Raw genomic sequence first — 22,282 nt, 5'->3', positions numbered from 1 at the left:
TGTGAAATGTCAGCCTAATGTTTATAGATCTGTAAATGTAATATGTAGTCTTTTCTGATTAAGTAACCTTTACTTAAGAGCCTCTTGTGGCGCAGAGTGGTAAGGCAGCCGTCTGAAAGCTCTGCCCACGAGGCTGGGAGTTCGATCCCAGCAGCCGGCTCAAGGTTGACTCAGCCTTCCATCCTTCCGAGGTCGGTAAAATGAGTACCCAGCTTGCTGGGGGGTAAATGGTAATGACTGGGGAAGGCACTGGCAAACCACCCCGTATTGAGTCTGCCATGAAAACGCTGGAGGGCGTCACCCCAAGGGTCAGACATGACTCGGTGCTTGCACAGGGGATACCTTTACCTTTACCTTTAACCTTTACTTAAGAGCTAAATATGTATGCCCTCTGCCCTGCTGTGTTGAAGGCTTTGCAAATTTTAAAAAACTCTCTCTCTTCAGTTGTTATTTCTGAAGGGTGACTCAATTTAGTCTAAAGGGGTGACCCTCAAGACACTTCCTAAACTTCTCCCCTTGCTTCTGCATTGAATTAACACTCATCCAATGGAACAGCTTAACAGAAGGCAGAATAGGAACTCTGTCATTTCCCCAGCATGGATTAACTTTACACACAATCAGATTTAGTCCACGATTACTTGGAAGTCCACGTTTATTACTTGCTTACTTATTATCACAGCACTACAGCTTTAATATTTAAAAAACACCCTCTTTCTCACACCAAATCCATTTTCAACATATCCCAACTGAAAGCCTCATCAGGAGGCAGGCCTTGTTTAGTTTATTGCTGAGGGAAGATCCCAATTCGTGCTGCCTTTTCTCTTTTTTGATGGGGAGACCTCAGTGGCAGGCTGTGGACTGGCACCTGGATGGGGGATCACCTGAGAACACTGCAGGGGAAGGAAATGGCCATCCACCTGTTTCTGGCTTGCTTTAAAAGCGTCTTGTTGGGTTCACCATTGCAATTCGGTGGCACATTTCCACTGGCCCAAGATCTCAGCTTTATTTTGGCTTCCACAGCACTCTCCCTTAAATTTCTTACACCTTTGACATATTCTGGTCATACCTTTTCTGTACCTGCAACCTGTATGCTACATGTGGCTTGACCATTCGTTGTAATTGGTTATGGACTTTGCCATTCCTTCTTCTTAAGTAAATATAATGTGTTAGTGATACTTCCCAATGTTGTCATTTTTGCACTGCTAGTGGCTATATGTGCACCTTAATAAAAACAGAATAATTTTACAAACTTTTGTCTGTTTTTTTGAACAAGCTAAGAGGAAACTGAATGTCAAATTGTTCTGGGTGACACAGCAATGATAAGCTTGAGTCGAGCATAGAAAAGCAAGGACATAAGCCTGATTAGCAAATGTAGATTAGTTCAGCCTGAACTCTGGTGCTGGAGAAGGCTTCTGTGGGTTCCATGGACAGCAAAAGTCACAAACAAGGAAATGCTAGAATGCATAAAGCCTGATACATCACTGGAAGGCAAAATCACGAAACTCCGGCTCACTTGCTTTGGCCATATCACGCAATCCAACACAATGGAGACAGCAATTATGCTAGGACTGGTCAGTGGGAAAAGGGAACCAGGCCCACAAAGAACACAGTCGTGAGAGATGATCAAAATGGCCAGTGTGATTCAGCTAAAAGAAACAGCGCATGATCAAAAAACGTCGCGACACTTAACCCCTGGAATCGTCAAGTTGTGGACGCAACTCAATGGCTAACTAACATCATCACCAAATACAATGCATTACCAGTAACACTGCAATAGGGTGCCATGATTGACTCCAGAGCTTTCTGAGGGATGGCCCAGCCTGTTGGCCAACAGCAGCAACAAACAATGTGCACTCTTGTTTGCCTTCCCCATTTCTGCTCTGGCTCAGCAGCATTCTTTCCCAGCAGCAGTGCCCAGCGGGAAAGAGCTCCCGGAAGGGCACTGGCATAACTCACAGGCATCGTGCAGAGGTGGTGCACAACCAAAATGGCGCCTAGTCTAACCCCGTCCAGGAAGTTAGATTCAAGTGGGGGTTCATGTTGGGCTGAAGCAGCAAAACAACTTTTGAGGCCAGTGGCACCTTCATTGTAGCTAAAGAGGTGTACATGTACTCAAAAGCTCATACCTGGAATAAACCTGTTGGTCTTAACGGTGCTAGTGGCCTGAAACTTTTTTCTGGAGAACCTCTTGTAGGATTGTTACAAGAATGTCTTCTTGAAGCTGCTTCCTGCCTCCTTCACCATTTGGCTTTTTAAACAGCGCTTGATTGAAAAGCAGACAAAACCAACCACTCACAATCTGTCCCCTCTTGTTCCCCGGCAGAGCTTTCCTGACACTTCCCCTACAGCAGTTTGAGCACTCAAAATAGAAACAAATGTAAGAACTGGCCATGTGAGAACTGGCCAAGTATTACAGGGCTTGCAGAGCAGTGAATGCTGAGGGCTCTTAGCTGGGAAGTCCAAATTTCTCGGATATTTCTAAGAGGAGCCCCAGCCGCTCTGCATGGGAAGAACGTAAGAGCAGTTCCGGCATCAGCATACCCTGAGAAGGGGCAGTGGGACCCACTGCTGCTGACCTCCCCATGGAAAGGGGAGGGAAGGGGTGGGAAGGGGAGCGGCCTGGGGTGAGCGTGTCCACAGCTATGCTTCCCAACCATATTCTGCACAATTGGGCCATTTCTGGGGTTTCTCGAAGCACAAAGAATGTCTCAGGGGTTTCTCAACAGTGAAGGAGCTGAGAAAGGCTGCCATAACCAATAACACTGAATTAATAATACTCTGTGAATACTGAAAAGTGTTTTTAAAAAGCAACTAAGCCAAGCAAAGCTTGAACAAACTGCAAGGCAAAATCTAGTCTGCCTAGAGGGGTAGCTTTGTCTTGGCTGTGGCAATTTAGCACCATAGTAATTGTAATTACAGAAGAGCTGGCTACAATCAAAACCTCACTGCTTCTTGGAAACAACAGCCAAGTGCGAGTTCTGCATTCTCTTCAACTAGGCACTACTGCCATGCAAACTACCTTGAAGCGAACCATAATTAAACCAAGGTGATGGTTTGTAGAAAGAGGCCAAAATCTCACATTTGGAGAATAAACGGGACCCTGATAGAACAAGTAAACACTACAGATATCTGGGAGTTATAATTCAGGCCACACAAACTAGAACTGCACGTATAAATTATATCTCATCAAACACGCAGAAAAGCTCAAGTGCAATTCAGACATTTTTCTGGCAAAAAGATGGAAGATGCATACGAGCGGCCATAAACATCTCCAAGGCTAAAGCCCACGGACAACTGACTTTTGGGGCCCCAATAAGCATCTCTGGTAACCTGTCTAACTTACAGAAGGTCCAGTCTAAATTTTTGAGAACTGTTCTCCAATTGCCAAATAACATTTCCAATATCGCAATTAGGATAACTGGAATGGTTAATGTTCATACTAGGCTCTGGGTGGTAACCTTTATGTTTTGGCTAAAACTGATATTTCAGCAGAGGGGTCTTATTAGCCTCCTACTGACAGATTCATTTGTTGTGCCCTGGTTAAATGCACGGTTAGAGAAGCTGGGCTCCTATGGTCTGTCCTATCAACTTGTTCTGAGCCTGGGACATGACAAGGCGAAAGAATTAATAAGGAGCAGGGTAATAGATGTAGAAAGACAGCACGATATTAATAAGATCTTGGACCCACTTTTATGGAAAAGACCTTCTTAACAAGACTGTCCTGATGCCATATCTAACTGATCTTCTAAATTCTGAACAAAGAAGAACTTTTACTCTTCTCCGTTATAATGCTCTTCCTTCCGCTTTTCTGGAAGGAAAGTTCAAGGGGCTACCGATAGAAGCACGTGTCTATGACGAAGATCAGACAGAGAAAGCAGAACATGTCCTATTTGAGTGTAGACTCTATCGTCACCTCCGTACAGATTCACTGGCCTCGTTGCTCGCAGAATGCCCCAGAGGTCTGAGGAAACAGTGAAGCTACTGCTGTAAGACACAAATAAAGATCTAACACTATTGCTAAATTTGCTTGGGCAGCTATACAAATAAGGCAGAGCTGGACCAACCCTATCCCCTAATACTTTTATATTGGATCCATATAGAATCATAGAATCATAGAGTTGGAAGGGGCCATACAGGCCATCTAGTCCAACCCCCTGCTCAACGCAGGATCAGCCCTAAGCATCCTAAAGCATCCAAGAAAAGTGTGTATTCAACCTTTGCTTGAAGACTGCCAGTGGGAGGAGTCATATACAATTGTTCTTAGTTTTTATCCATTCATAATTGATTTTATATCTGTAATCTTATGTTTTCTACTGGCTTGTCTATGACCGTAAATAAAATTGATTGAACTAGGCATGAAGCATCCCTCATTATGTTTAAGGGTCTTAAGCATTTCTATTAGTACCCAGAAGCTGACCTGATGTCTATTAGACCAGCAGTGTGAAGTCTACAACGGAATTAGCAGCCCAGCTTGTTTTCTCAACGCTAGCTTTGCTTGTCTTAATTGTACACATCACAAATTAAGGGATGCAACCAAGAGGTTAAAATGGGAAAGCGCAGGAGTACCAAACCACAGTTGGTTGCACCTGCCTATTGCGTATGCGCTAGGGCAGTGGTCCCCAACCACCGGTCCGGAGACTGGTACTGGGCCGTGGATCAGTCGGTACCAGGCCGCAGCTCCTCCTCGTCCTCCTCCCCGGCTGCTGCCTGGGTGGCTGCCCTGCCACTCTGCCGCCGGCTCACCTTTGGTGCTCTCCAGAGGCCACCATGGTTGGAGCTCCCCCTCGGCGTGGCACTGCACAGCTGCTGCTGGCAGCGCCCACCAGCGGACGGCAGGAAGGGGCACCAGCAGGAAATCAAGTGGAGCAGGGGCTCAGGCGGCAGCATCCCTCGGCAAAAGGCTACCCCCCCCTCGGGCCTCAGTAAAATTGTCAAGCGTTGACCGGTCCCTGGTGATAAAAAGGTTGGGGGACCACTGTGCTAGGGGGCAAGTTTGGGTTAGCTTCTGTGTAATGTGTGAAGCAGACATAGCAATATCGGCAGCACTGATTCCATAATCTTACCACTACCCATGTTGCTGCTATTACCCTTGCTTGTCAGTGGCCTATTGATTCTCGCATTGTGGTTTTCTAAAACAAAGCAACAAGCACTGCACACATGGCAACTGAGGATCAGCCCCTCCTCCCACTTGTTTACTAATGCTTGTGACGACGATTACACCGAACACGTCCCTTAATCAGCACTGGAAGTACCGATGAAAATATATTTGAAGCAGCATTTAGCATACTGGTGATCCAATCCTGTCTCCTGATGTTTTCACTTTCTTTTCTCAGCAGACAAATCTCCTCCTTTAGCTGAGCAGCATGATCCTGGAATCCGGCCTCCAGCAGAGCCTTTTGCTCCTATGAAGGAGAACATCATCAGGGTTAACAAGCTCACAAGCAAAAGAAATGAGATCTTTCTCACTCTGGAGCAAACAGGGTTGCCAAATCTTCCTTGGGAAATTTGCGGAGTTGACAGCTTGGCCATTTCCTATAACTGCTGTGGTTTTCTGTGCAGGCACAGGTGAAACTGCATGTCTGCAGGTCACACATGGAGAAGGGTTTCCAAGCTTTTCAGAATAAATGTCACGATTTTGGAGTGCTCCCTCCACGGCACCTGTAAGGGATCCCTTCTTGCACCCAAAGGAGCCATGTAGATGAACTGGGAGCGACACCAGCCAACCCAGTTCAGTGGGGATACGATATTATACAGCAGGGGTGACCAACCGGTGGCTCTCCAGATGTCCACGGACCACAACTTCCATAAACCCCTACCAGCACTAGCAGGGGCTCATGGGAATTGTAGTCCATGGACACCTGGACAGCCACCGTTTGGCCACCCTTGCCATAATCCACCCAAGTCTTTTGCAAAGTAAACAAACCCCAATGGGCTTGCTGTGACGCTTACCTGGAATTTACTCTCTATCATCTTGTTCTGTTCTTCCAGCAGCTTCTCCCTGTCCTTCTCCATCTTCTCCTTCAAGTATTCAATGTTTGCCTCGTGACTTTGCTTCTGATCCTCCATCATCTGCTCCAGCTCAGCCTGCTTCTGCTTCTGGATCTCCTTCTCCCGCTCTGCCGCCTCCGCCCTCGTCCTGGCACCTGGACCAGAAAGAAAAAGCCGAATTCATCCTAGGTAGTTATTACATAAGCAGCTGAGTCCCTTTAACGTGTGTCTGGATCAGAAGTTTGATGTGTCTTGTTCCACCACCACCAATGAGCAAGAAGAGCCTTCTCTCATTCAGTATCTGAGTTCTGTAGAAGTGTGGTAAAGATCTGTGCCTCTTAGACTGTTTATGCACTGGAGGTTTCATGCCGGGCTGCAGGCTGGAGTTTTAGTCGTGGCAGGTTCCCCCACTCTTCCTGCACCCACATGGGGGAGCATTTGGCCTGGTGCACCTCATCCGTCCCGAATTTCTGCTCCTGAAGTTCCCAGTGCGTAAACGGTCTTAGAGCTGCGAAGGCCCAGAAAGAATCAGAAAATAAAATTTTCCCCAGGACATTTTTTTTCAAATGGTGAGGTATCCCCACCACCACCATCACCACCACCAATGAGAGAGAAGAGCTCCAGCCACCCCCACCCTAAAAGCAACATCTCTGATGCAGTGTCAGCAGGATCCAGCCCATCTGCACACAACTGTGCCAGGCCCCTACCTTCTGCTTCCTTCTCTTTCTCTGTGAGGGCTTCATCACTTTGAAGGATGGCTCTACCCACAGTCTCCTGGTCCTTGAAGAATTGCTCCACTTCAGCCTCTGCCTGAGTAGTGGGAGAAACAACGGTCAAGATTGAGATTCTGCTGACATCTTGGGTTGTCTTGGACTTGTATTGTTTTATGCGGAGGGCGGGATTAATACTTTTTGTAAACAGCTATGAGCAGGCTGAGTCCAGGAGCGGGGGTTACTAAATATGAATATAAAATAAATAAATAAAGATTCAGGCTAAACAGATAATTGCTGGTTTCACAATCAAAGTGGCTCGTGGGATATGCGATTTTTTCATCCAAGTACAAGTCACGTAAGGGCAGTGAGCTCACAATGACCACTTCAGAAGCACCAGAACTCTGGATGTTTCAAATTAAGAAGCCACAAAGGCCTGCAAATTAGATCAGAACAGTGGTTCTGGGGAAGAACAAAACATTTTCCTCACCAGGGGTGGCCAAACTGTGGCTCTCCATGCTTGCAGGGACTCATGGTAATTGTAGTCCATGGATACCTGGCAAGCCTCAGTGTGGCCAGGCCTGAGATATACTAATGTTGGCAACATGGCTCTGATCTTATTTTAAACCCCAGCACCTTTTCTGTCATTTTAATTTAGGGTGGCCACCCCAAAACATTTTGCAAACAGGAGCTTCCTGTTAAGCTGATGGAATGAACAAGTCAAAAACATGTAAAGACTGCTATTACACCTACTTGGAAGACGTTAATTGATGGTGCATATAAAAAAAAACACAGAATAGCAACTAAAAGCCAGAATCTGAGGGCAGCATTCTAAGGTAGATACTTGGAAATGTTTAACCTCACGGATCAAATCCCTGATGATCCATGAAACCAAATCTTCACTCAAAGGTTCAGTGCCAAGAATAAAATCCCAGCTGTGACCCCTTTCATGTGTGGGCCTACCAAAGTTTAATACAAATCCAAAGCATTCAAAGCAAATATAAATCCTCACCATGTCCCCTTTCCCTGATTCTTGGTGGTATCTCACTGCGACTGTCTTCAGATCATTGAAATAATCCTGATAGCCACCAGGGCGAGAGTAGAAGGCCTTGTTGATCCTGTTCTCCAGTTCCTTAGAGAGCCGCTTCAACAGAGCCTTGCAGCGTTTGGAGGATTCCAGTTCGTTCTGACGGCAGTACGCCTCCTTCTTCTGAGCTAGGGCTTGCTGGCAGAGGGGGGGGGAAACAATTTAGAAATGACTACGTGTGTTTTGAGGTCAGGAGAACAAACTGTATGCGTGTCGTGTTTGTCCGGCACAGTAGAAACTGCAAGAGGTTGCTTTTCTCAGAAAGCTTTCTTACCTGGAGGGGAAAGCTCAAGAGACATCTTACCATCAGCTCAGCCTGGAACTGTTGCTGGTCATCCTTGAAGGCACGGGCCATGAAGACTTGAAGGGCCTCGTCCTCACATTTTGCATGGATCCCCAAGAGCTCATGCAGAGTCTCCGTGGGCAGCTTCAACTTCTGATCCATCAGCTCCATGTAGCGGCCAGTAGCTTCGAGCACAGCAGCTGAATTCTCCATTTGAGCCAGAGCTAGCACTGCGTTCTCCATGCAAGGTACGCCCCCACTGCAGATTGTGCCCACATAGGTCTCCACCAAGTTTGCTAGCACTGCCAAGAAGACAACAAAAGAGATGGTTCTGGCATCACCCATATAGGGTAAATTTAGCTGCTTTATGTTTGTGTTTATTATATGTTAGGCCTCCCTCCCAGCAAGCTGGCTCAGAGTGGTATACACAGATATAGAATGTACTATAGCAATATAATAAAATTGATTTAAATTTAAATAAACAATAACAAGTAATAATAATAAATAATAACAGGCTAAAACCAGCAATGATTGTGTATTATGACTATTGAATCTTCCCAGAAATTCAAGAAGATTTGGGAGTGGTCAATGTGAAATAGATGGACCAATGGTGGAGCCATGGCCCCAACCAAAAGCCTGGCAGAAGAGCTCCGTCTTACAGGCCCTGTGGAGAGTTGTTCGCAGGACCGGACAGGTAGTATAAAACCACCCTAGGAAAAGAAAGTAGGCCTTGATTCTTGGGGGACAACCAGGTGCTCTTTGGATCATTTCATGAAGAACTGGATTGTGGTGGGATCTAAGAAACACATAATTCATATTTGGAGAGGGGGTGGGACAGAATTGGAGAGACGGAAATATGTAGAGATAGAAATACATGTTTCCTGTTCCACTAAGTTTTAGGTAGGCAGAGAAATACTAACTTTGGCCCCAACCAAAAGCCTGGCAGAAGACCTCTGCCTTACAGGGCCTGTAGATAGTTGTTCACAGGATGAGGCAGGTAGTATAAAACCTCCCTAGGAAAAGAAAGCAGAGTAGGCCTCGATATTTGGGGGACAAGCAGGTGACCTCCGGGTCATTCATGAAGAACTGGGTTCTGGTGGGATCTAGGAAACATATAACCCATATTTGGAGAAGGAGTGGGACAGAATAGGAGACAGAAAGATGTAGAGAGAGAAATACACGTTCCCGGTTCCTCTAAGTTTTACAAAAACCGCCCTGAGCCTCAGGGGTGGGCAGTATATAAATACAATAAATAACTCTTGCAAGTGCCTTGCTGTAGGAGGATTCGTCTTGTGGGTGGATCTTGTGACCAAAAGGATTGCAAGCTTTTTCTATTGTCCCTGAGCCACCATCAGTGCTGGTCAGAGAACTACTGAGCTACAAGGACTTACATCGCCCATTGACAACGTGCCCTCCTGGGACGGTCTTTGGCTTGGATGTCTTATAGACGTGGCGGCAGAACTGGATCGCTTGCTCCACAAATTCAGCTTCCAGCTCACTCTCCTCCATCTCCTCCAGCCGGTGGAGGTTCTTTCGATTGGTGGGGCGTTCAAAGAGGAAGCATTTTCGGGCGGGGAAGAAAAGTCGGATGCATTCGCGGGGGAGGTTGAACACCTGATCCTCACGGGACTGACCTAGGAGTAAGACAGAGATTGACATCTGGAGATGGAAGAATCTGGAAAGGCATCTAGTAGTGCAAAGATATTGGGACTGGTTTTTGGCAAACTGGTAATGGCATTTCGACTGTTAAATCAGCCCGGACTGCTCCTTAGAAGATCCTGAAGATGAAAAGCAAATACTTTGGCCATCTCATGAGAAGGAAGGACTCCCTGGAGAAGAGCCTAATGCTGGGTGCGATCGAGGGCAAAAGAAGAAGGGGACAACAGAGAATGTGGTGGCTGGATGAAGCAGTAGGCGCAAACTTAAATGGACTCCGGGGAATGGTAGAGGACAGGAAGGCCTGGAGGATCATTGTCCATGGGGTCGCGATGGGTCGGACATGACTTTGCACCTAACAACAACAATATGTAATTCTGCTGCCTCATGGTTGGCTTTGGTAGGTTGTACTGCTTTCACTGTGACTGGATTTTCTTACAGTCACTGGGCATGAGTTTTCAGTCATCAACTGAGGCTCTGCTGTCAGCCAGAAAATTTATTTATTTATATTTATATTTTTATATTTTGCTGTAGAAAATTGGTAGAAGAATAGTTTAAATTCGTGAACAACACACGTTCTGTGCTACTGACCTATATTATATAGCCCTATAGCCCTCGTCTCTGAGTTATAAGAGGAACAGGTTTCCTGCTCTAGCACAGTGGTCCCCAGCCTTTCTGAGGTTGGGGACTGGCAGGGCATTGGGGCGCGGGCTGCGGCCCGCGCGGGCCACGCCCGCACATCAGGCCACACCCGCGAGCCGCGCCCGCACATCGGGCCGCGCCCGCGGCCCCGATTCCCTCTCCCCGCCCTCCCGCAGTAAGAAGCTTCCCGGGCCGCAAGCTTGCAGCCTGGGAAGTTTTTTACTGCGGGGGGGGGGGCGGGGAGAGGGAGCCGCGGCCCGGCGCCATGGCCTTCGCGGCCCAGCACCGGGCCGCAGGCCGCAGGTTGGGGACCACTGCTCTAGCAGAAGGCCTTCTACCCACACTGCCTTGTACAACAGGAGCAGGAACTAGAGAGAGAAAATTAACTGGGGCAACATCACTTCATATCACATAACCAGAAATGACATGATGCTTCCCTGCAATGCTCTTAACAACCCACCCCAAACCTACATTTTGAGGAGACTGCTGCAACATCCTGGCGATATGTGACATCATTTCCTGTTATGTGACTGGAAGGGATGTCATGGTGTTATGCACTGCAGGCCCCCACCTCCCAAAAAAGCCTGCTGGGTTAAGCAACTGGGAGGCCAGAGTTGGCCAAGGTTGCAATTCACAGATGCTATATTTAGCTTCGCCATACTTGTGTGGTCATTATTATTATTAAAATTTGCACGCCGCCACTCATGGATCTGCTGTCTCATGGTTGTGAACAACGATAAAACAAGAAAACCATCACAGCACTATTATGTATGTGGGCTCAATTGTGCTAGCAGGATGCAGATGAAGAATTGTAAGTGAACCAATTACTGACGCTTGTTCTAAGGACTCACGGGCCAATTGGTAGCCTGAGATGAGGACAAATCAGGTTCTTTGATGGGTTAGCAAAACTGTATGCAAGTTCCTGTTCCTATGTTCCCTTTTGGTGTTCTTGGAGTTGGAGTTAATAAAGAGCTGAAGGTTTTCGAACTGCCGCCTTTGTGTCTACCGAACCTGCAGGCTTAATAAGTACCTTTCTTCAACTTCAAGGCATTCTCCAGGTATTCGTCGTCCGTGCAGGGCTGCCCGTTCAATTCCAGCTGCAAAGAGAAATCTCTCACTGCCCAGATGAACGTTGGGAAGAAGCGGACATATTCAGCAGAATCTTCCAGTGCCCCCGAATTCTCAGTAGGTGACGGTTTGAATTTGATGCGCTCTGTCAGTTCTGTCACGTAACTGTTGACCTGGCTCAGGAAGATACCAAACAACCTGGTTTTCATTACAGGGGGGAGACCTGCCTCTTGGAAATGTGGCCCCACTTCTACCTCATATTTCGCTTTTGTTACTGGGCAAGACCTGTCCTTGGCCTTTTCTCCATAGCTGCATGTAACTGCCTGTCCAGACATGAAAGGTGATACTGCTTTTGATAGATGTGTATTTTGGGAGGGCTGAGAGAAGCTGCCCATGATCAAATTCTCTCTTTTAACTGGATCAGAGCCTGACCTTCCACTATGGTTTTCTAATCATCAGTTAACCAACCTTGGCCAGGGGAAGCTGATTATCCTGGAAGCCACCCATAAAGAATCTTGAATATTTAGATCTTGAAATGTATATAAACGTATGCAAATATGCACTCCGCCACCTAATATGGCTCGCCTGTATATCTGTTCCGCACAGGAAAATCCAGCTGCCAAAGCACATTGAAAGTGCATTATCCTATGTGTGCGGAACAGGCCCAGGTGGCCTACTTCAAATGCAAGAGGCCCCCAGGAAGCAAAACTATAAGGAGATCTGCTTGCGGCTGTGGATTCAGGAGGATACTGCAGCTGGTCCATGGCGTGTTGGTCGATGGTGCCGATGCTGTTGTAGACCAGAGTACTGCTGAGGAGGACGGCCAGAACAAAGATCCAGGAGTCGTTCTGCGAATCACCCTGCAAACGGAAGAGCAGAGAACGGCGGAGTTCAGACTCAGTTCCTACCTCCCAATGTACCAGACATTTGTAAAGCGTGGGTTCAGATGTCCAATTTAGCCAACCTTTAGGCAGCCTCTGCTCTTTCCTAATTGAATTTGATTTTTGTGTTTCATCTACAGGAGGAAGAACTCCTTCCCCAAAGCACTGAAACTGGATAATCCATGCAAAAGATCCCTATGCCATTGACTAACAACTACCGCCTCGTCACACATTTAGCGTATCTGGGGAAGTTTGTTGAAAAGGCTGCCGTGGACCAAACATCAGCATTCCTAGAGGAAACGTCAGCCTCTATTCCTAGAGGAAACGTCAGCCTCCATTTCAGTTGGGTTTCCGGCCTGTCCAGGGGGTAGAGACAGCGGTAGTCGCCCTGAATGCCAGCTGGATCTAGGTGGGTCGGCGCTGCTGGTATTATTTGACCTGTCAGCAGCATTTGACACAGTCGAGCATGAGCTCTTAGCTCATCACCTTGCCAACACCACGGTATGGGGGACAGCCCTCAAATGGCTGATCTCCTTCCTCCAGGGTTGCGGACAGAGGGTAGCAATAGGAGAAAGTATCCTGCCATCACCAGCTCCCATTTGGAGTCACAGAAGGAGGAGTTCTCTCTCGTATCCTATTTAATATCTTCATGTGCCCTCTTGCTTAGCTGGTGCGGAGGTTTGGGCTGGGTTGACATCAATATGCACATGACACCCAGCTCTTCCTCCTGATGAATGACCGCCCTGAATCTCCCCCAGAAGCATTAGCCAGCTGCCTGGAAGTGGTGACAAAATGGCTCAACCAAAGTAATCCCTGCAAAGATGGAGGTCCTGTGGCTAGGTAGGAGGAATGTTATGATTGTTATATTTGTTGTGATGTTCCATGTCATTACCTCATGATGTTTTATGTAAACTGCCCAGAGACATAGGGAAGGGTGGTATAAAAATCTAAATAAACAATAAAGCTGGGAAACCACCACTGGTTATGCAACTGTAAAGAAAATAGCCTGTAACTATGAATTCTACTTTTAAAGGGAGACAACGTGGTGTAGTGGCTAAGAGCAGCGGCTTCTAACCTGGCAAGCTGGGTTTGATTCCCCACTCCTCCACATGCAACCAGCTGGGTGACCTTGGGCCAGTCACGGTCTTCTATAGAACTCTATAGAACTCACAGAGCCATCTTGACAGAGCTCTCTCAGGCCCACCTACCTCACAGGGTGTCTGTTGTGGGGAGAGGAAGGCAACTGGAAGTCACTTTGAGACTCCTTCAGGCGATGAAAAGTGGGCTAAGAAAACCAACTCTTGTTCTTCTAAAGCCTCCCAAAGCTCACCATGATTCAACCCTTGAAGGTCACAAAAGAAGGTTACGCAACAGCCACACTCATGCCAGTGTTCAGTGCCTTCCGGTTCCTTGCACAGCCTCTGTTTTACCCACAGCTATGTGGAGTTTCTGTCACCTTATATGCATTTTGAAGCAGTGTTTGAGAATGTGCCTGGCAGTGGTGGTTCCTACACATCACCCTAACTTCCTTTTTAACTGACTCATGACTCAGTTCTCTGCAGTCCCTTCTCTGCTTCGAATTGAGCTCTGAATCACAAAAGCGTATGTGTTCTTTTGTGTCCTTTAAGGTGCCCACAGGCCTCCTGTTGAAACACCTCAAGGTATGTTCAACAGGTGCAGCATCCTGCATCAACAAAAGTTCAACAGGTGCAGCATCCCGTCCATCCAGAGATGTCCAAATCACCTTTTCCACATCACCAAGCCCCTCTGTATCCAGAAGCACCAGGGTCTGGTCCGGTCTGCCAGGGTAGGGAACACACCACATCCAGATTCCCTTGGTGTTGGCTTGCACCGTGGAGCCCAGAGGGAAACCTGTGCATGAAAATATTGATATATTACGGGCATAGATCAGGTAAAAATGATTTGGCCAAGGTAGCCTCTCCTGCAGCAGGCCAGAAAGTGAAATTCCAAAGGTGTTTCTTCCTCTTGGAAGGGGATGTAGTTATATATTTGCTATGGATCTGCTGAAGGCACAAAAAAGATTGTTTTATATTCTGTGGGCTTTAAAAAAGATACAGAAGGACCGAATTACATACTGAGTAGAGTCAGTGATAATTTAGTGTAGCCTTTCTCAACTTTTGTACCATTGAAAAACCCCTGAAACCCCAGAAGTGGCCCAATCATGCAGAAGACGGTTGTAAAGCAGTGGACACGCCCACCCAGGGCCCCTCCCCACCCCCTCCAGGCCCAGCATTGGCCATTTTGGGAGTTGACATTACCATATATGGTCATATCACATAATAAACATTTAAATTTGTTAAAGGTATATACATATATATATACACACACAAATATACACACAGAATTATTTAACTCCCACTCATTCCGCCAACCCTTCCAGGGCTTTATGAAACCTTCGTTGAAGAGCCCTGCTTTAGTGGATTAGAGCTTGCAACCTTGGAATTGTATATCATGCAAGACACACCTCAGGAATCTGGGTTTAAATCTACCCCCTCCCCAGGCTTGCCCGCTTGGTACTATTTAAGGGAAAAGAGTCCTGAACGCAGAGTCAGATTTCAAGGGCTACAGGCCTGCCTATTCTGCTGATCTGAGGGATTTCACTGTTGAATTATCTCCCATCCTCCCCTGATGCAGCCCTGAGTTGAATGAACTGACGTCCCTCTTTCTCTCACCTGAGTTCTTGCCAGCTAGCTTGTTCATGAGGTAGGACTTGCCCGTTCGGTACAGCCCCACAATGGCCACCACCACCACCGGCTGATGGATTCCCGAGAGCAGCTGAAGTGCTTCTTGATGGACAACCAACTTCCTGTCCTTGTTCTCGATAAGGCACACGGGATTCGGCATGTGGATTTCGGAGGCCATAGCTCACAGCCTGGATGACCTGTCATCAGGGCAGGAGAAAAGAGGAACAGCAGACCTTACTAAGCGGGTACGTTTCACATGCCTGTCTTCTAAAGTAGAACCCTGGAGATGGTCCAGTTTTGCAACTGCAGAACATTTTTACAAAGAGCTTATCACAGTCTTCTCAAGAAAACATCAATGATCAATGAGTGTCCTGCATAGTTGGATGAGATGACCCATGAGGTCCCTCCCAACTCTATGATTCTATGAAGAATAGGAGAGCTAGTAGCTACCAGCCATGAAGGTCACGAACCAGGAATCAGCAAGCGCCTTTTGAAATCCAGGTAATTAAATACCAAGTGGAATTCCTATGCATTCTATCCTAGCATTTAGGAACAGATTAGGACTTTCAGCCTTCACGGAACACTCTTTGCACACTGATTATTGGGAGATCCTGCAAGGCAACAGCAGCTGACTACACCATTCATCCACCCACATACAACACCATACGATCACCTACCAACTCATCCATCGGTCTGTCCACCAGCCCATCCATCCATCCATTAATTCATCCACCCACCAACCCATCCATCGGTCCATCCATCCATCCATTCATCCACCCACCAACCCATCCATCAGTCCATCCATCCATTCATCCATCCACCCAACAGCCCATCCATCAGTCCGTCCATCCACCCACCCATCCATCCATTCATTCGTCCACCCACCAACCCATCCATCAGTCCGTCCATCCACCCATCCATCCTTTCATTCTTCCACCCACCAACCCATCCATCAGTCTGTCCATCCACCCATCTATCCTTTCATTCATTCATCCACCCACCAACCCATCCATCCATCCACCCACCAACCCATCCATCAGTCCATCCATCCACCCACCAACCCATCCATCGGTCCGTCCGTCCATCCACCCACCCATCCATCCTTTCATTCTTCCACCCACCAACCCATCCATCGGCCCATTCATCTACCAACCCATCCATCAGTCTGTCCATCCACCCATCCATCCTTTCATTCTTCCACCCACCAACCCATCCATCGGTCCATCCACCCATCCATCCATTCATTCGTCCACCCACCAACCCATCCATTGGTCCATCCATACACCCACCCACCCATCCATCCATCCATCCATCCATCCATTCATCCATTCATTCGTCCACCCACCAACCCATGCATCCACCCACCCATCCATCAGTCCATCCATCTACCCATCCATCCATTCATTCTTCCACCCACCCACCAACCCATCCATCAGTCTGTCCATCCACCCAGCCACTTCATTTCTATACTGACCCTTTCTAACTAGCCATCTCAGAGTAGTGAATAACATTTTAAACAATATAAGAATAAAAATTACAATTATTAATAAGACCATAATGGCCCTCTCAAAATATTAAAACCATCAATTAGACAGCTATCAGCACCAATAGAACATTACAGAGATTATAAAGACGGTGATATTAGCAAGATGTTACCCGGAGGCAGAAGGCAGGGGGGGGTGGTTAATAATATAGGAAGATGGTTGAGCTGTTTGACTGTTCAAGTGGCTTCAACCATAAGCCTAGCAGAAGAGCTTCGTCTTGGCATGACCTGACTCCGGAATCCCTGGGCACTGCAGAGGATCCCACAAGGCCTGCCTGCTCAGATAAAACCCTGCTATACTGTCTTATGACAGAGATCCAAAAGCTTTTTTAGAAAGTAGACAGGCCTGGTGGGGCTTCACCCAGCAGGTCTTCTGACTGGCCATGAAGATTTTTAAAAATTGCTTTGGCAGCAGCTGCCCTTAAGGCATCCTGTCTGACTGAACAGAAGCTCTGTATAGGAAATAAAAGAGTTTTATTTGTATATTTAGATTTCTATACCACCCTTCCCTACACCCATTTCAGCAAGGGGTTTGTCTAAAAAGACTTCCTATTAAGCAAAGCATCTACCTAAAACATTGAGGCGTAACTGTTAGCGTTATGCACGACCTCTCTCTCTGACATTCTGCAGTTGGCTCCACCTCCTGAGGTAACCATTTTGTGACTGTGCCCCCCATCCTCTGTCAGAATCCCAAAGGTGCCCAGAGGCTAAAAAAGCTCAGGGGCCCACGGTCTACAACAGGCTTTCCACAACCGGGGTTTCGTGAAGCCCTGGGATTTCTTGATGGCCCTGGAAGGATTTCCCAAATGGGAGGTAATTAACTTTTTAACATATTTTTAAAATTTGTTAAAACATTTATGGGTTGATATGAAGGGGAGGGGTCCTGGGGGGGGGTACATGGTCATGCTTCCCAGCCATATTCAGCATAATTGTGCCACGTCTGGGGTTTCTCAAAGCCTGAAGAACTTTTCTGAGGTTTCTCAAAGGTACAAAAGTGGAGAAGGCTGGTCTACAACATCTGGCCATTTTGGTATCTGGAAACATCAGCAGGACAACCCTTTGTGGAAGCACAAAATTACTTACCACATGCAGGGCCACTAACAACAACAAGCCAGTCTGGAATTAGTATCCTCAGGTTGACAGATTCTAGGCACCGGCAAGAACGGGGACCCCATTTCTGAGGTTGCCCACTGCAGAGGACCATGGATCACGGCAGACAAACCAACTTGCTAGCACATTGTCATAATGACCAAAGTACTTCTCAGTGAGATAACAAAAAGGTTTCTAGTAATAGTCTGAAAAACCACTGGGAAGGGCTTGCCTTTTCATTATTACTACTAAATCTTATTTATTAATTTTTATTTATTAATTACAGTTTTATACCGACACTCCTGGCACAGCCGTCCTTAGGCATTTGCTTCTAAAGTCTGTCAGAATGAGGCAGGCTGGAAACATGTTCAATAAGATTATTATTATTATTATTATTATTATTATTATTATTATTATTATTGCCTGCCATTCCCTAGTAGGCTCAGGGTGGGTAAAAATTAGATTAAAATATTCAATATAATACAGCAATAAACCAATAAATACTTAATTCATCTAATTTAGGTATTAATAAGTTACAAGCCGTCTCTTCATGTCACTAGATAGGACTGGCAACATGGGCCGGGGGTTCAAATTCCTGCAAAGTAGTTTTGAAATGGAAGCGCAGACCAGCATCATGTTGACCCAGAGCATCACGGGGAGCCCAAAGCTGGCAGCCCCTTCTTGGGATTAAGTTTTCTCCACAGGAGACCTCCTGGAAGTACCTCAGGAATTGTAGTTGTAGAATGCACTAATACCGAATGCATTTTAACAACGTGCTCAGACGCACAGAACAGACTGGTTGTTTTTTGGGAGTTCTTCTGCAAGTCCCCCGCAACTCGCCCCAGGTCCCGATCCAGGTAGGAGCTACCGGATTTGGACGCTGAAGTCCAAAGAGCTGCCCAAGAGTTTGAGGTGGGCTGCGTTTCCAGCCACCCCGAATTCTTCCCAGTCCCTTAGCGGATCTCTCTTCCGTAAAAAAAGGGATCGGGTCCCTTTCTCTGCAGCTGCACGAGGAGCCACGCGTGGAGGTCTTACCTTCTCCCTGCGGGGGAAACGGGAGCGGCGGCGTCTGTGGGGCGCCTCGGTCTCCACCGCCTGCCTGGCCGCCTCTCTCCCCCGCGCCCTCCCTCAGCCTGGTTATAGTGGGCGCCGCCCGAAAGCGAAAGTGTGCGCTGCGCCCTCTCCTTCCCTTCCCTTCCCGTTAGTCGCCGCCGTTTCCCAAAGGAGTTCCCCGCACGAGGAGGGGCTTCTTGGAAGGGCCGGAGCTCACCTCGGCCGAGCCAAAGGCGGAGGGCGGGTCTGCGCGTTGGACGAATCAAGCCGGCCGTCAAGAGGGCTGTGAGGCGAAGGCGAAGCGAGAGCAGAAGACTCATGGGGCGGCCCTGGGTTGCCAACCCCCAGGGATCTCCCGGTATCATCTCTGCTCCCCCAAACCCAAAATGTCGAGGAGAAAAGGGCAAAGCGCCTCCGGACTGAAATGCTGAAGCAAGCAGTAATATACCAGCCGTGGGCTTTTAAGTACAAGTATTGAGAAGAAGAAAAAAGAAGAGCCTCTTGTGGCACAGAGTGGTAAGGCAGCAGACATGCAGTCTAAAGCTCTGCCAATGAGGCTGGGAGTTAAATCCCAGCAGCCGGCTCCAGGTTGACTCAGCCTTCCATCCTTCCGAGGTCTGTAAAATGAGTACCCAGCTTGCTGGGGGGTAAACGGTAATGACTGGGGAAGTCTCTGGCAAACCACCCCGTATTGAATCTGCCATGAAAACGCTGGAGGGCGTCACCCTAAGGGTCGGAGCTTGCACCCGGAGCTTGCACAGGGGATACCTTTACCTTTACCTTATTGAGAAGAAAAGTACCATAAGCTCCATAGCAAAGATACTGCTCATCCGCAGTATAAGCTCCATAGCAAAGATACTGCTCATCCGCAGTATTAACTCCGTGCGAGACAAACCAATGAGTGTCATTCTTGAAAAGTGTTAAGAAATGGTTGTGTGAGTGTCGTGAAAGGAGGAGCGAAGGGGTGGTGGGTTCTCCTCCTTTGGAAGTTTCTATGCAGAGGCTGGATAGCCGTCAGACAGAGGAGGACGCTCTCTAAGTAAGCCCAGCCTGAGCCATCTGCACCCCCTGAAACCGCGTACGTGGTGGATGACAGGCTATTCCAGACCCAGAAGGTAAGGATTGCCAAGCAGTGCCACTGCAGCTTGAACAAGCCAGGGGGAGGTAGATCTGGGACAACTGAAGCCTAAAACCAATAAGGGTGCTCCTGGGGATGTGTCAAACCAGGAACGGTGGAGGTTGAGCAGCCTAGAGCAGGGGTAGTCAACCTGTGGTCCTCCAGATGTTCATGGACTACAAGTCCCATGAGCCCCTGCCAGCGTTTTCTTCCAGCTTCCAGCCAAAGAGAACTGGCTGGGGAAGCTCCTGCTCAGCCAGCAGTTTCTGGAGGTCACGGCATGGGATGAAGCCTATGAACCAACAGAATTCCAGAGGTCCACCACAACGGCTCAGGACAATTCCTCAGAGGGAGAACCAAAGTTACCGCAGTCTTCGGGAAACGGGAGACCTGCAGTGAAGCACATCTGGTGGCAGGTCTCCAGACAGGGTACAGACGTAATTCTATCCCTCCCCCATCCTAGTTCCAGTGATTTTGGGGAGCCCCTACCAAAAGCAAAGGTTTTCCCCATGCTCTATGCAGTATGCATGCAGAGTTGGGGACTTGCTATTAATTGACCTAGCATTGCACATCGTCAGAATGGAAAGAATTGATTTATAAGACATATATAAGTATTATTATTGTTGTTGCTGCCTGCCGTTCCCCAGTAGGGTCGGGGGGGGGGGTAAATTAGATTAAAGCATGCAATAGAATACATTATAATAATAAAGCAAAAGTTAATTAATCCAATTCAGGTTTAAAAATTTATAAGATAAAGGCGTCTCTTCATGTCACTAGATAGGACTGGCATCATGGGCTGTGGGTTCAAATCCCTGCATAGCAGTTTTGAAATGGGAGCCCAGACCAGCATCATCTTAACCCAGAGCAGCATCAAGGGGAGGCCAAAACCGGCAGCCCCTTCTTGGGATTAATTTCTCCCCACAGGACTTCCCAGGAATGCAGAGGAGCTCATGATCCTTCCACCCTTGCCCTGGGATTTAGCCCATTCCCTTCTCCACCGTTGCCCTGGGATTTAGCCCATTCCCTTCTGGCATAACCTACCTCACAGGACTGTTGTGAAGGTTAAAATGGTGGAAAGAAGACCCCCTGGACGAGACGCAGGAATTGCAGAATGCACCAATACAGAATGCATTTTAACAACATGCACACAAAATAGGCTGCTTGTTTTTTGGCTGTTCTTCATTTGAACAACCTTTACTCCAACTTGAGGAGGCTCGACGGGGCTGAAGGTTCCCCCCCCCCAACTTGTCCCAGGCCCCGATCCACGTGGGAGCGACCGATTTGGACTCTGAAGTCCGAAGAGCTGTCCAGCCGTTTGAAGCGGGCCGCGTTTCCAGCCAGCCGGAATTCTTCCCGGCCGCTTAACTCGTCTCTCTTCCGAAAAAGGGATCGGGTCCCTTTCTCTGCAGCTGCACGAGGAGCCACGCGTGGAGGTCTTACCTTCTCCCTGCGGGGGAAACGGGAGCGGCGGCGTCTGTCGGGCGCCTCGGTCTCCGCCGCCTGCCTGGCCGCCTCTCTCCCGCTCGCCCTCCCTCCGCCTGCTTATAGCGGGCGCCAAAGCGAAAGCGAAAGCGAACGTTCCATCCCTCGGCGTTAGTCGCGGCCGCTCCCCGGCAAGGAGTTCCCCGCACGAGGAGGGGCTTCTTGGAAGGGCCGGAGCTCATCTTGGCCGAGCCAAAGGCGGAGGGCGGGTCTGCGCGTTGGACGAATCATGCCGGCCGGCGAGAGGGCCGCAAGGCGAAGTGAGAGCAGAAGACTCCCGCACGGGCCTGGGGATCTCCCGGCATCATCTCCGCTCCCCCAAACGGGAAATGTCGAGGAGAAAAGGGCAAAGGACTGAAGTGCTCAAAGCAAGCAGTAGTATACCAGCCGTGGGCTTTTAACTGGGGTTGCCAACCTCCAGGTGGAGCCTGGGTATCCCCTGGCAGCATCTTCCGTGGAGGAGAAAAGTGCAAAACCCCTCCGGACTGCAAGGCTGAAGCAGGCAGTAATCGACCAGCTGTGCCCTTTGAAGTACAAGTGTTCCCACAAGAGAAGCACCGTCTCCTCTTTAGTAAAGGGGTTAAAATAAGCTCACCCGCAGTATTAACTCTTTGCACATGTTTACACTCTGTAATTCTGCTCGAGACAAACAGATTAGTGGCATTCTTGAAAAGGGTGAAGAAATGCTTGTAATGCACGCAAAAGGGTGTTGTCCTTTCGCAGTTTCTAGAGCCTCTTGTGGCGCAGAGTGGTAAGGCAGCAGAAATGCTGTCTGAAGCTGTCTGCCCATGAGGCTGGGAGTTCAATCCCAGCAGCCGGCTCAAGGTTGACTCAGCCTTCCATCCTTCCGAGGTCGGTAAAATGAGTGCCCAGCTTGCTGGGGGGTAAACGGTAATGACTGGGGAAGGCACTGGCAAACCACCCTGTATTGATTCTGCCATGAAAACGCTGGAGGGCGTCACCCCAAGGGTCAGACAT

General features: G+C 48.1%; 1 protein-coding gene across 3 annotated transcripts; it reads right to left on the bottom strand.

The window, feature by feature from the left end:
• Positions 1–622: 622 nt before the first annotated feature.
• Positions 623–21,394, bottom strand: LOC143837196 (guanylate-binding protein 3-like). 3 transcript variants are annotated; one of them, XM_077336771.1, is made up of 11 exons: positions 21,263–21,393; positions 15,009–15,217; positions 14,060–14,187; positions 12,185–12,294; positions 11,397–11,599; positions 9,460–9,702; positions 8,090–8,370; positions 7,711–7,923; positions 6,696–6,798; positions 5,950–6,143; positions 623–5,402 (listed from the first exon to the last, which is right to left on the bottom strand). In XM_077336771.1, exons 2-11 carry the CDS (start codon positions 15,196–15,198, stop codon positions 5,196–5,198), a joined length of 1,872 nt encoding a protein of 623 aa, XP_077192886.1. In that variant the 5' UTR covers positions 15,199–15,217; positions 21,263–21,393; the 3' UTR covers positions 623–5,195. The 3 variants fall into 3 exon arrangements, with proteins under 3 accessions (XP_077192886.1, XP_077192887.1, XP_077192888.1); XM_077336772.1 differs by lacking the exon at positions 21,263–21,393 and adding an exon at positions 18,688–18,938; XM_077336773.1 differs by lacking the exon at positions 9,460–9,702 and having other exon boundaries at positions 21,263–21,394.
• Between the last annotated feature and the right edge of the window lie 888 nt (positions 21,395–22,282).

The sequence above is a fragment of the Paroedura picta genome, chromosome 5 (genome assembly GCF_049243985.1).
Source record: "Paroedura picta isolate Pp20150507F chromosome 5, Ppicta_v3.0, whole genome shotgun sequence".
In the NCBI taxonomy this organism is placed as follows: Eukaryota; Metazoa; Chordata; class Lepidosauria; order Squamata; family Gekkonidae; genus Paroedura; species Paroedura picta.
This window is presented reverse-complemented; position numbering and strand designations above follow the sequence as displayed.

Bases quoted from the DNA above. Each gene is read 5' to 3' on its own strand.
- LOC143837196 (XM_077336771.1), bottom strand. From the start codon at position 15,198: ATGGCCTCCGAAATCCACATGCCGAATCCCGTGTGCCTTATCGAGAAC. The intron at 14,188-15,008 runs GTGAGAGAAAGA...TTTCATGCACAG, and splicing joins GCTAGCTGGCAAGAACTCAG to GTTTCCCTCTGGGCTCCACG. The intron at 5,403-5,949 runs GTAAGCGTCACA...TCTCCTTCATAG, and splicing joins TGATAGAGAGTAAATTCCAG to GAGCAAAAGGCTCTGCTGGA.